The sequence below is a fragment of the Eubalaena glacialis genome, chromosome X (assembly GCF_028564815.1).
Source record: "Eubalaena glacialis isolate mEubGla1 chromosome X, mEubGla1.1.hap2.+ XY, whole genome shotgun sequence".
NCBI classification, from domain to species: domain Eukaryota; kingdom Metazoa; phylum Chordata; class Mammalia; order Artiodactyla; family Balaenidae; genus Eubalaena; species Eubalaena glacialis.
In genome coordinates, this window is record NC_083736.1 from 112540259 (window position 1) to 112553210 (window position 12952).

Consider the following 12952-nt stretch of genomic DNA (forward strand, 5'->3'; position numbering starts at 1 on the left):
ACTAGCCATTTATATGAAGACAATAATAAATATTATCTTATGGCCCCTTGCCTTATGGGTAATCAGCTCCACAGAATGGCAATGTCTATATTAAATTTGTTAAACTCATAGTGCATAGTGCTTGTTTACTAGCTAGCACCTAATCATTTCTCTTCAAATATGTAAAGGTTTTCGACTCTGTGTTTCTCCCATGACATCACCTTACATCAGTGTTTTTCAACCTTGACTGCGCATTGTAATCGCCTGGAGAGATTTTAAAAATACATATGTCTGGGTCCCACCTCTCAGGTTCTGATTTCTTTGGTCTTGGCTGGGTCTGAGCATGAGAAGTTTTTTTAAAGATCCCAGGTGATTCTAAGGTACAGGCAAGGCTGGGAACCACTTGCCTTAAAGGAAATAGAGCAGTCTTCCACAGGTGTGCCCAGAAAAGCTCACAGGAGGAGAATCAGGTAAGTACAATTATTACACCTAAGCAGGAACTGGCAAAAAGAAGGTATTTTTTCCCGTGATTAAATAAATAATCCTGCTTTGAAACCCGTATAGGCCTGAAGAGCATTATGCATGTACCATCATCACATGCCATCATGACTTGTGGTGATACTGTCAACGTGTCACATTTGTTTGATGTGTTAATTCCCTGACATCATTTACTTCCCTCTTTCATCAGCTGCACTGAAACCATTCCTCTTTCCAAAAGTAAAGATAAGGATTTCTTAAACTGAAATCCGGCCCCTCTGGGTCTGGATTGGTCTTTGTTTTGTAGATCACTCTCCGGTCGCATTGTTGGAGGGGTTTGGTGGTTCTTCACGCTGATCATAATTTCTTCCTATACGGCCAATCTCGCTGCTTTCCTGACTGTGGAGAGGATGGTTTCTCCCATAGAGAGTGCTGAAGACTTAGCTAAGCAGACTGAAATTGCATATGGGACCCTGGACTCCGGCTCAACAAAAGAATTTTTCAGAGTAAGTGCTTTACAGTTAATTGGGCCTGCTGGATTTTATTTTATCATCTGCTCACAAAGGCAGATTCACAGTGTTTTAAGGGAGGATCGGGAAACGGTGGGAATGTTATCAAAGCAGAGCATCTTAAATACAGAGCTACTTGCTTGGTGACCTAATTCATTGTCCTTTAGAACTAAGACTCGTGTGCGACATCACAGGGGGCATGTCAAGAGCACTGAGTTTGAACTCACAGGTTTGAATCCCAACCCTACCACAAAGTGATCGTTTGTCCTTGGGCAAGTCATTTAACTTCTGTCGGCCTTGGTCCCCTTACTTGAATAATGAGGGGATTGAACTAAATAATATCTATTCTCCTTTTTAGCTTTTACAAAAGCAGTGATTTTATGTCTCAGCAGTTCACAGAGGTTAGGTAATTGACTCTAAGAATCTGAGGAGTGATGAACTATAAAATTACATATTCTATTGAGACATTGGTTTTCTATTAAAATGTATTACAGTTGTTTCAAGCATTCATGTACATGCTGATAATTCAATTTTCTGGGAAGCTGATAATTGTTTTAATTTCTTAAGTAGATTTATTTCCCCCTCACTACCCACACATAGGCCAAATCTTGGTGGGGAAACAGCAAGTTGTTCACTAGCAAAAGTTAGTAAAGTGTAAGCACTGTCAAGGAGAAAGAAGAAAGGAGATCGAAGGAGAACATTATAGAATGTTCTATAGAACATATAGAATGAACAAATATAGAACATTATACAACAATATAGAACATTATAGAATGAACAAAACCACTTTTACATAAAATACCAATATCTTTGTTCTGTAGCAACTGGTCTATAAGAAAGGCTACCGATGGAGTGTTTAAGAACTCACATGATTTTTCAGTTGCCCCAACCAGGAAAATATGGCGGTTTCAGTGAGAAAATGGACCCATTCTATGCATACCACTGCCTGCTACTGTAACCCATGTAACTGGTTGTAGCAGTGATCCAGAAGCCACTTGCGTAGTAGGTAGAGAAGAAAAGTTTAGTCATTCTCTCCAACCAATAATCAAATTATCGGATGGCAGGTATAATTACTGACTTTTCCTCAAAGATCCACAGTAAACAAATGTTGGTTCTAAACCAGCTTGCTTTAAGAAATCATTAAGAAATATATTTCTACATGTATCATCGTGGGATTTGTCCAGTTGTTTCATGGGAAAGCAGAAGGAGTGTGTTTCTTGAAATTATAGCAATTAACTAAAAACTGTTTTCATTCCCTGAAGGAGAAAGGGTTAATTCTGAGACCCTTTCCAGAAATCTCACTGGCTCAGGATATCCCTATCTCACCTCTACCACTATTTATCGAGCAGTTCATAATCTCCAACCAGGGACAGGGGCCTAGTACTAGAAGCATCAAAATGGTATGAAGATCCTCTGGAACTAACCTGGCCTTGACCCTCACTACGTTGGCAGTTCCAGAAGCTTATCTGGGAATAATCCCCTGCCCTCATGAAATCACTCACACATTTCAGGGCAGGAAGCCAGGGATTTCCATCTGCTGAGTATTCAGCACATAATCAGCTCCACGGAAATCTGGTTTAGTATCAACCTTCAGCAGAGCTTATGTTCACCAACCCAATAGGCATCAAGTTGCTAGAAGAAGTAATTGACCACTTAAGCTATCAAGACACCAGACTTGGACCCTCCAATTAGGGATACTTGTTCCACTGGAAAGCATATTTCCTTCAGCATTGATTAGAAATTAGGAGGGTGTGCTTTAAATGGTAATCGATAGGTGGCATCAATTCCCATTAAGCTTTCAAAGGCCATTCATCCATATTGCAGGCAAAGGAGGCTCTCTGGGAAGATTTACTAACACAAGGGCTTCAAATTGTGACCAAGTAGTCATTGTCCCCATGCCCAGACCCCATCCCCCACACATATTGTGTCTTCCTCAAAAACTAGGAAAGCATCTATTAATCCATTCAATGATGGTTTCATTAAAGAGCATCTTATTACCAGAGCCAATTTGAATCAACATTCAATTCTGAGCAAAGCTATTGCCACATTCTAATTGGTTTGCGGTTTCCAATGCTCAGCAATTCCTAGTGACCTTTACAGCCAATGAGTAATTCGTATGGAAATGGAACTGTTCTGAAAATCTGATTAGAAAAAGAGCCAGATATTTCTAGTATAAAGAAGTGCAAATCATTTTCTAATTCCCGCACGCCACTTTCCTTTTTCCTCAATTGGTTGCTAGTGACAGCAGTAAGGACTCTGTGGAGAAGTTCTTTAGGACAGCACAAAAAAGGTGATGATCTAAGAGTGGAACTGAGCAGTATAGGACAAGCAGCTCCTAGCCTGCTTGTACTAAAAATGTTCTGTAAACCCAACAAAGGGAATGCTTGGTATTCATATAATACAGAGGGGCCCAACCAATTGGTCTCCAAGCCATCTGTCCTCTCAAGATCCTCTACTTTACCCCTCCTTGAACCCCATAAATCAGAGAAGGCAGCCAGCAAGAACACATCATCTCCTACTCAGGGACTTAACCGCCACAGCATGTCACTTTCCTCTCAGTCCTCCAAGATCTCAAGGCAATTTTAAGAGGAGTAACTCCTCCACATGCCAAAATAAAAAATCGAGGACCCCTGATGGCATGCCTTCTGAACTTTAGAGGATAAAACAAGATCACATGCAACATTTACAAACATAACATGAGCTCATTTCTTCCCATTCTCACTCCATATTAAAACCACAGGGACCAAGTAGTAACACCATAAAACAGCCCCGGGGCCAGCCCTCTAGAGAAAAATAAATAAAAGAAAATTCCTTTCTAATTGCCCTGCAGTCGTTTTTACTTGTCCTGGGTAAGGCTGCCATTAAAATGATGACATCTTTAAATGATTCTTTTCTCTCATTTTCTGAACTATCCTCGGCTGCTATCTTACAATCACATAAAGTCACTGGCACAGAGGGACCTGTTCCATCAGGAAAGGCAGGGAGGGACCAGACAAAATGCTTGCAGCTGGAAGAGACGTCTGAAATATTACCATCAACCCTCTTGACTTGAAAACTGATTTCCTTAGACAGCAGCTCCAAAACTAAATGTCCCAACCAGAGGTGGAGGCACCCATGCTAAAAAACAAGTCGACAGCTTCATTGTCATTGCCCAGAGAAATGCCACTATGATTTGGAAATCTACACCGAAATGATCATTCTCCACTAGGTTTTGGAATTTTAACCTGATGCAGATTCAGTTTAAAAAGTAGATCTGGGAGAAAAAGCAATTCCAAAATTCTCTCTGCCTTCAGACCCCTAGAAATATTAGAAGACCACTACGATGCTTGACTCTTTTTTTCTTTTTAATGTTTTTATTGGAGTATAATTGCTTTACAATGGTGTGTTAGTTTCTGCTTTATAATGAAGTGAATTCTTTTCCAGATACTTGGCCATATCCCCACTGAAGATAGTTCAGGGTATAAAAGGATGTTGCTTTTTTTTTTTTTTTTTTTTTTTCCACACACACTGTATTTTATTTTTACAAGAGATAAATAGACTGACACCAAGCATTGTACATGGATGACCACAACAAAAGCAACAATGATTGCAATTACCAAACATGAAACACACTCATACTATGTCATAATATTGACATTCAGTCCAGTAATCCTCCACTGTAACAGCTCCTTTACTTTGCAGTGAAAATTGATTTGTATATTCTTTGCCTCTGAGTTCTTGTGGGATTTTTTCTTTTTTTAAATTCAACCAGAAAGTCACAAAAATTATACTCATCCTCATCAGTTCACTCAGTCCCATGTAATTAATTTTTTTTTTTCATCGTGATCTTTTGTTAGCACTTTTATGAGCTCATCAGTTTTTCATTAGAGTTCTGAAAATGCTTATTCATTCAGTTCAGCAGTATAGTCAGTTACCAGAAACCTGTACTTGTCAGTCTTTTCCATGAATTTCCTGAAGATGAAACCCTTTTATAGGAACATATTTACAAAAGCATCAGAGTATGTTGCTTTTTAAACTGAAATGTTAATGCTAATTTAAACCCCTTTAAGAAAATAAATATAAATGGAATGGAATGGGGAGAGACGTGCCTTGCTCCAGCACCCCAGGCAGGACAGAAAAACTGAACTTTATCTGGAGACCACCAAGGGAACTGCCCTGTCTTCTGAGTTGCAGACATTCTAAGCCACATGAAGCACAGTTGAATTACTCATGAAGAATGTTTTATCTCAACACTGTTACTGTTGTCATCGCTCACTTTAACTTTTAAATTTTTTTGAAATGCAGGCAGCAAAAAGAAGAGCCCTGCATTTCAAAAAAATTTATTTTTTTGGGAAGTAGTCCCTCCAAGAGTATGTAGATTCTCCTTATACATTCTGAATCTCTCTCTCTCTCTCTCTCTCTCTCTCTCTCTCTCACACACACACACACACACACACACACACACATTTTCAATCAGAGTCCACATTTCAACATTTATTGGTTATTTATTATAGGGCTTTTGAACTTTATGGAGAAAGAAGAACAATCTCTCCACAAATTCCCCTATGCTAGGTATGGTGACATTTGGACATGATTAAGAAAACTAACCGTTAATCTTTAAGCTTTACTACAACAGACCTCCCTTACCCCTACCCATCCCCTCACCTTAGGAAACACATCAAAATGTAAAAATTCTTTTGTTAAAAATTTTCTCAGCAAGTACCATGAAGAATTTGAGAGCTTGACACTGTACCCAGATAACTGCAACCACATTTAATTAGTTTGAAGACATACAGGATGTGACCGAATGCTTGCAGACACAGCCAACTACACACTAGGGAACACATAATAGCAGCAACAGGAGATGAGTTGATACCAAGGAATGGTAGGTCAGAGACATTTATTGTATGTATTACTTAACAATTTTAAAAAAGAAATTGTTTTTTAATTATTTACATGGCCCTTTTGATGCCGCCTTATCCCCCCCCAAACTCTTATTTTCCTATGTCATATAATACATAACACAGCAAGGCTCATAGACCTCCAGGTTAAGACTGGAAGTAGAGCAGCAGGTACAACGTGAGGATGCTGAGGCCTGGCCACATGGTACATTCAGACAGCTGTCAGCCTTTCCCATCCCTCAGCTGTCAGGGATCTGTGGTTTCCTGGGTCTTCCTTGCAGACAAGTCTCAAGCTGGGTGGAAAGGACACTCACCAAGGGAGCAGAGGTTGACCTGACAACTATGAACACAACACACCTAATATCTGTCTCCGAGAGAATGGAGGAAATGTGGCAACAAAGACAGGCTAATAACAATGCCCTAGATTCTATTACTTATTCATCACTCTTTCAATAACTTTTTTTTAGGCACCTACTATATGCCAAACTCCAGGCTTAAGCACTGCAGAACCATCTCCATAAACGAAATTAAATTTCTGCCTTTTGCCAAATCACATGAAAATACTTAGATAGGTTTTTTCGCCATATTTGGAGGTTATCTAGGGGAACAGATTGACTTAAAATATAGGCATCTCAGAGAACTAGATGATCATCCCTCTGGGGTAGCTGATGGTGTTTCTTTCTATGGAGCGACTTCCCAGCATGTGCCAGTCTCTGGGTATGCTTCTCGGTGAACAAGAGTAGCGTTAATGATCCTCTGTAACCCCAGCAGGAATGTCAGCTAAGTGATGAATAAAACAGAAATGGCCTCTACCCCCTAGGAGCTCACAATCTAGTGGGCTAGATTTTCAACACATATTCACATACATTACCATACTCTATTCACACGACAATCCCGCCACGCAACCAGAACAGGTATTATTACACCTCCTTCAGAGAGGAAACACCTGAGGCAAGATGACCTTGTGACTTGCCGAAAGTCGCTCAGCTCAGTGGGGACAAGTTAGAATTCTGAGTCCAGATTGGGTCCTCTTCCCATTTCATCTCAGTGCCTTTCTGGTGTGAGTGTTCATAGAAACATGGGGTCCTATGCACGAATCAAGCCTCTAGGACAGCGCATGTTAAGGCATCTGTATCATCTCCTGGTTGATCTTTGTTTTTATTCCCCTTAATGGATCAATTAGAAAAGGAAACCTATACATACTCTTAAATGACATTTTTCCACGCCCTGGCAATCTCAAAAGGACCCAAGATAAGAAGGCAAAGAAAAGGAAGGCGTCTGTAAAACTAGAGTGAATGCCACAAACGCAGCAATCCACATCCACTGATGCCTTTCTTGTTTTTCTTTGGGTAAGGGTCATTTGGTCTCAGTTTCCTCATCTATCAAGGGAAATATTCCCTGCTCTACCTTCCTTATGGGTTTAGTTAGAAGATAATATCAGAAAAAATCTCTTTAATGCTATGAAGGGTTCTACAAATATCAGGAGACTTTTAAGAAAAGGGCCCAGCAATAGAGCAATTGAAGCATGGAGACTGTCCAAATAAGGCTCTGTGGAGACATGAGGGAGGGGTATTTCTCAAAAATAAAAGAAAAATAATCTCTGCTTGCTCAATGGAAGAGAGGTGGGGTTTTCTTCTGGCTTTTGGAGGAGAGATAAAGCTCATTTACATCCTTCCCCCATCCTCCTGATCCCATTCCTACCCCTATTATAGAATATGACTACTGACCTCATCTCTTAGTCCATCTTTAGCCATTCCTTTGTGGTCTGCAGATTCGACAACTTCACCATGCACAATTTAAAGCTGCCCTTAAAGACCACCTAGAAACTTCAGGTGCTTCCAAGGTGGCATGCAGACCATCTGCCCAAAGTAACCAACCATATGGATTTCATTAGCCTGTCTCCGTTAGTCTTCCCAGGTAACCTACTTGCTTATGAGAGCATTTCACAGCTCAGAAAGCCTAAGGGGGTCAAGTCTTTGTTATCTTTGAGGCTGCCAACTTTCTCAGACCACACCAGGATAATTAACATCACACAGAACTCCCAGATTTTTGTGAGAACTCTGAAACTCTCTTCCCTAGAGGAACTCATCTCAAGACCTCACTTTCTTTTCTTGTCTGACAAAGTCAAATCACCTAATAGCCTTCCAATTAGAGGACAGGGACCCATCTGTTCAATTAGACTTTCCTTGAGTTCACCTGGCAAGCCTGAGCAGGTTGATTATTTACAATTCCTTTTCATCACCATGAGAAGCCTAAATTGTTGACCATAAGGATCAACTAAAATTTCAACTTACTGAAACTCAACTCACAACAGCTTTCAATTAACTAGAATGCTTGGTTGCACTCTGCTTTTGAAAGGAAAAGGAAACTCACAAAAACAAAATCTTGATGTGAATTTTTTTTTCAAAAAGGCAGGTTTCCCCTACTATATCCCAGTTGCCTAACTCGGTACTGTAGACACTGAATATTTCTTTATTCACTGGTGAATAATAATTCTGTTGGAAGGAGAGAAACAGTAAGCATGTAAACAAATAGATGCATAAAATAATTTCAGGCACCAATAAGTGCTCTATGTATTATGATAGAGAATGACTTAGGACTGTTTTAACTGGGAGCTTGGGAAGGAGGGGTTCAGGGAAAGTCTCTTTAAGGAGGTAATATTTCATTAAAGACCTGAATAAGAGTTAGCCGTGTGAAAATATGGTATTCTAAACAGAAGGAATAAGAAGTGCAAAGGTCCTGGGGCAGGAACAATCCTGGCATGTTTAAGGGACAGGAAGACAACCTGGGTGACTAAAGATTGGAATTACATGCTAGAGTTATAGTGATGGAGATTGCGTAAAGTGGTCAGGTTTAGGATATATTTTGGAGAGAGAGTCACAGAATTTGCTGATGAATTAGATAACATTTGTGAGCAAAGTGGAAGGGCTCAGATTTTTGGCCTTCCTTTTCAGTGGTCACTAATGAAATCTGTAAGTCCTACATTCGTTAAATGATTCAAGGATACTTGTAGTAACTGTAAACTGCAAACTATAGTAACAAAGTAAACTGTAATAATAACAAGGGCTGAAAAGGTACACTTACACTAGGGCTGGTTAGGGAATTTTTCCAAGTGAGAAAATAAGAAGTCTTAAGGTTAATCATCAAAAAATTTTAGAAGTCCAGAAGCCCCTAATGATTCATGCCTTTACTGTGTCTTATTGCGGTCTTCTTAGAAGATGGTTTTATGGTAGAGGTATATTTTCACAAATGACTAACTCCATTTTGCAAAAACATAACTTTCTTTATACTCCTGTTACTGGTACCTCATTTTTGCCACATGGCAGAAAAGATACACCCAGATAAATTCAGGCAAATTTAGTGATTTCCTAGTCATTTCAGGATTTTTCACTCCCTCTTCCCTGGGATAATATCCAAGTTCCAGGGACTTTACATGATAAGAGTTAGCCATGTGAAAATGTATCATGGCATCAGGGGCAGCCATCTAACCCCAGACCATCAGGATCATTTCCAGGCATCCATCGAGCTGTACCACCCAGTTTGGATGTCAAGTAGTCTTTCCCCTCCACACTGACATTTGCTGCATCATCCCCTCATCCAGGCCACAAGACCTCTGCAGACCAACTAACCCTGCGCTTATTTCAGCTCACGATCTCCCTCTCCCTCTCTCTCTCTCTCTCTCTCTCTCTCTCTCTCTCTCTCTCTCTCCCCTTGCACTGTTATAGGGCTACTGGAATAGTCTCCTTCTCTCCTTCCACCAGTCTAGGACAGCGCCTTCCTCCTAGAGATCTCATAGATCTCATGTAACCATTGCTATTCTACGATGCCAGCACCAAGCTAGACATGGGCTGTTCTCTTCAATTTATCATCCCTATGCTACACCCTGGGAAGTAAGGCCTCGTTACTTCTGCCCTGGGAGTCCCATCCTCCCTCCCCCTTTCGGAGAGCTGGGGTGGGGGGTGGGAGATGGGGGGCAGGGCACAGAGACCTTTCTCAGAGCCGTATAGCCCAGTCTGACTTCTCTTGTACTCCTCTCTGCCTCAGCTCTTATCTGGCCTCCTAGGGTAGTTAGTCTGGCTCTTTATCCATCTGCTTTCCAATTTATTGAGTATGACATAAACTTCATATTTCCCTCTAAAGGGAATTAGAATTTGGAAACTCAAAAACCTTTCTTTTTTGTCAGAAAGCTTGGTTCTTACTAATTTAAAACTTGGCTTTCAAGGTAGTGTTGTCTCTGCTATGACTTTTTAAAACAGTTTAATTAAGATTCAATTCACCCATTTAAAATGAACCATTCAATGAGTTTTGGTATATTACATTATTAATGTTTAAAAATTATAATAAAATATATATAACATAAAATTTGCCATTTTAACCATTTTTAAGTATGCAATTCAGTGGCACTGATTACATTTACAATGTTGTGCAACCATCCCCACTGTCTATTTCCAAAACATTTTCATCACCTCAAACAGAAACTCTGTAACCTTTAGTCAGTAACTTCCCATTCCCCTACAACTTCCCATTCCCCCACTCCCTCGGCCCCTAGTTACCACTATTCTACTTTCCATTTCTATGAATCTGTATGGAATCATACAATATTTGTCTTTTTGTGTCTGGCTTATTTCACTTAGCACAATGTCTTCAGGGTTCATCCATGTTATAGCATGTGTCAGAACTTCATTCCTTTTTATGGCTGAATTTATCTATCTATACCACATTTTGCTTATCCATTCATCTTTTTTTTTAATATCTTTATTGGAGTATAATTGCTTTACAATGGTGTGTTAGTTTCTGCTATATAACAAAGTGAATCAGCTATACATATACATATATCCCCATATCCCCTCCCTCTTGCATCTCCCTCCCACCCTCCCTATCCCACCCATCTAGGTGGTCACAAAGCACCGAGCTGACCTCCCTGTGCTATGCGGCTGCTCATCCATTCATCTTTTAATGGACACTTGGGTTGTTTACAGCTTTTGGCTATTGTAAATAATGCTGCAATGAACACTGATGTACAAACATCTGTTCAAATTCCTGCTTTTAATTCCTTTTGGTATATACCTAGGAATGGAATTGCTGGATCATATGCCAGCTCTATTATTTTCTGCTGTAAGTTTCTGAAAGTCTGTTTTGAAAGAAAAGGTGAGGGCATTTTCTGTTCCATTGATATTTTCTTCCTAATCTTCTCTTAGGCCATTGATGCCCCCATCCCAATAGGAAGAAGATCACTGGGTACCTGGTATTGGGGACAGAACTTTAGTTAATATCACAAAGTTTTATCTTGATACATGACTGAAGTTGAGAGGGAGGTATGCTATGTATGTATGTGTTGAAAAAGACCTAAATTCCTGTCTATACCGCACACCACACATATGTACAGAGGGCCCTGGATATTTTAGCTAGTGATTTCAGCTTGTAGCAAAATCTTAGAGGAGCATGCTTCCTCTTTCTGTGCTTGGGCTACAATTCTGATGCCCCAGCAAGATTGCACTAGAATGCAGGTGATGGATGGTAGAATGAAACCCATCGCCCTCCTGTTCTAAATGGTTTAGAATGTTACCTGTCTGAAGGAAGGGATTTGGATAGAGATGATCTACGGCATTTCTTTCCAGTTCTGATTGTAGGTATTTGTTTGTATGTTATCCCCCAAACTGATCTCCTGTCTGTACACTCTCTGGTGCCCTAAATGAAGAAGTTCCTGAAAGTAATTAGCTGCTATGCTTAGAGGAACCTGCATTCCGGAACTGATTCTTACTTCCTGGTTTTATCAAAATTCTTATGTGATCACAGCCTGATTTATTTCACTCTCAGTTTAATTTCCATGAGTCTGTGGTCTGGATTACAGACTATTTCTGGTATCATTCAGTAACATTGATTTTCCCAACTCACTGGGTAAAGAACTCTGTCCTAGACACTCTGGGAATGAATAGGAGATGCCATCCAAACCCCTGAGTTCAGTATGCAGATAATAAAGGAGTCAGGTGACTTAGTCAGGAAAGGTTTCTGGAAAAGGGGACATCTTAAAAATATCTGGAGAGAAAATAGAATTCAAAAATAGTTCAAAGGATATGTAAGAATGTATTTGTGACCAAAACAACAAGACAGACCATGACTTTATATCATGTTAAACTGTGGCCACTATTGACTGAAGAACTGTTAGTTCTCTCTAGTGTTCACACTAATATTTGTTTGCACAAAATAGTGTATGTATATGTGTTTGGGGTGGGGTGGGAGTTTAGGATGAAAAAAAACACAGTTTCCAAGAAAAAAATTATTGCCTTGAAACAATAGTATCATAGTAGAAATCAATAGACTGCCAAGGGTAAATTGGAAATCACTGCTTAAGGCCAGGGTGCTCTGAGCACTGTCTTATTTCTAGTTTCATAATTCACATCTCACACGTGAAGATGGGGTTCATTAAAAAGAACACCAAAGAACACCTTGCTTTCTCTGAAGAATACTTTGCTTCTTTTAAATGAGTCTGAGGAACCAGTGTTGAAAAGCAAAATCCATCTATGCTTTGGCAAATAATATCAAATTGAACTGTAAGAACCTTTCATCTTTAAAAACAACCCCATGATATTAGACATTATTTCATCTAAAATAAACAGCCCCTTTCCTGATGTGGTAGTATTAATAGGGTAATCATGAAGATAATCATATTAAAGCCCCTTTACACAAAATTTTGAAGTTTGATTTCAAAATATTTGTATCTTGTCCCTTTCCTCCAGTCACACACACACACACACACACACACACACACACACGTGCAGGTGCACACATGCACATGCCCCACAACTTGGGTAATTGTGATTAGCAAATAATTAGAGTTTATTATATATGAAAGTACCAGGGAGTAAACTGGCCAGATCCTGAAGAACACTTTTGCTTTATTTTCTTGGCCTGGGGTTTCAGCCAATTGTACAAACAAGAAGGTTGGGAATAGCATGGTCAATGATTGAGGAGAAATATAAATAAATTCAAGGAGGCTTGGATAAATTCATGCAAAATGGATCCATAGAAAGTTGTTAAACGTAAGGGACACCTCCAGATTTTTAGAGTTGACATCAAGAGGACAAACATGGCTTCTCATAGTTCTCT

The 12952-nt window shown here is 39.7% G+C and overlaps 1 protein-coding gene across 2 annotated transcripts in view; it reads left to right on the plus strand.

Moving 5' to 3' along the window:
* GRIA3 (glutamate ionotropic receptor AMPA type subunit 3) overlaps positions 1–12952 on the plus strand; it is a 285426-nt gene that overhangs the window by 232357 nt on the left and 40117 nt on the right. For both annotated transcript variants that reach the window (XM_061179160.1, XM_061179159.1), the window contains exon 12: positions 764–962. In XM_061179160.1, coding sequence (XP_061035143.1) covers positions 764–962 — 199 coding nt within the window. The remainder of the gene's footprint in view (positions 1–763; positions 963–12952) is intronic.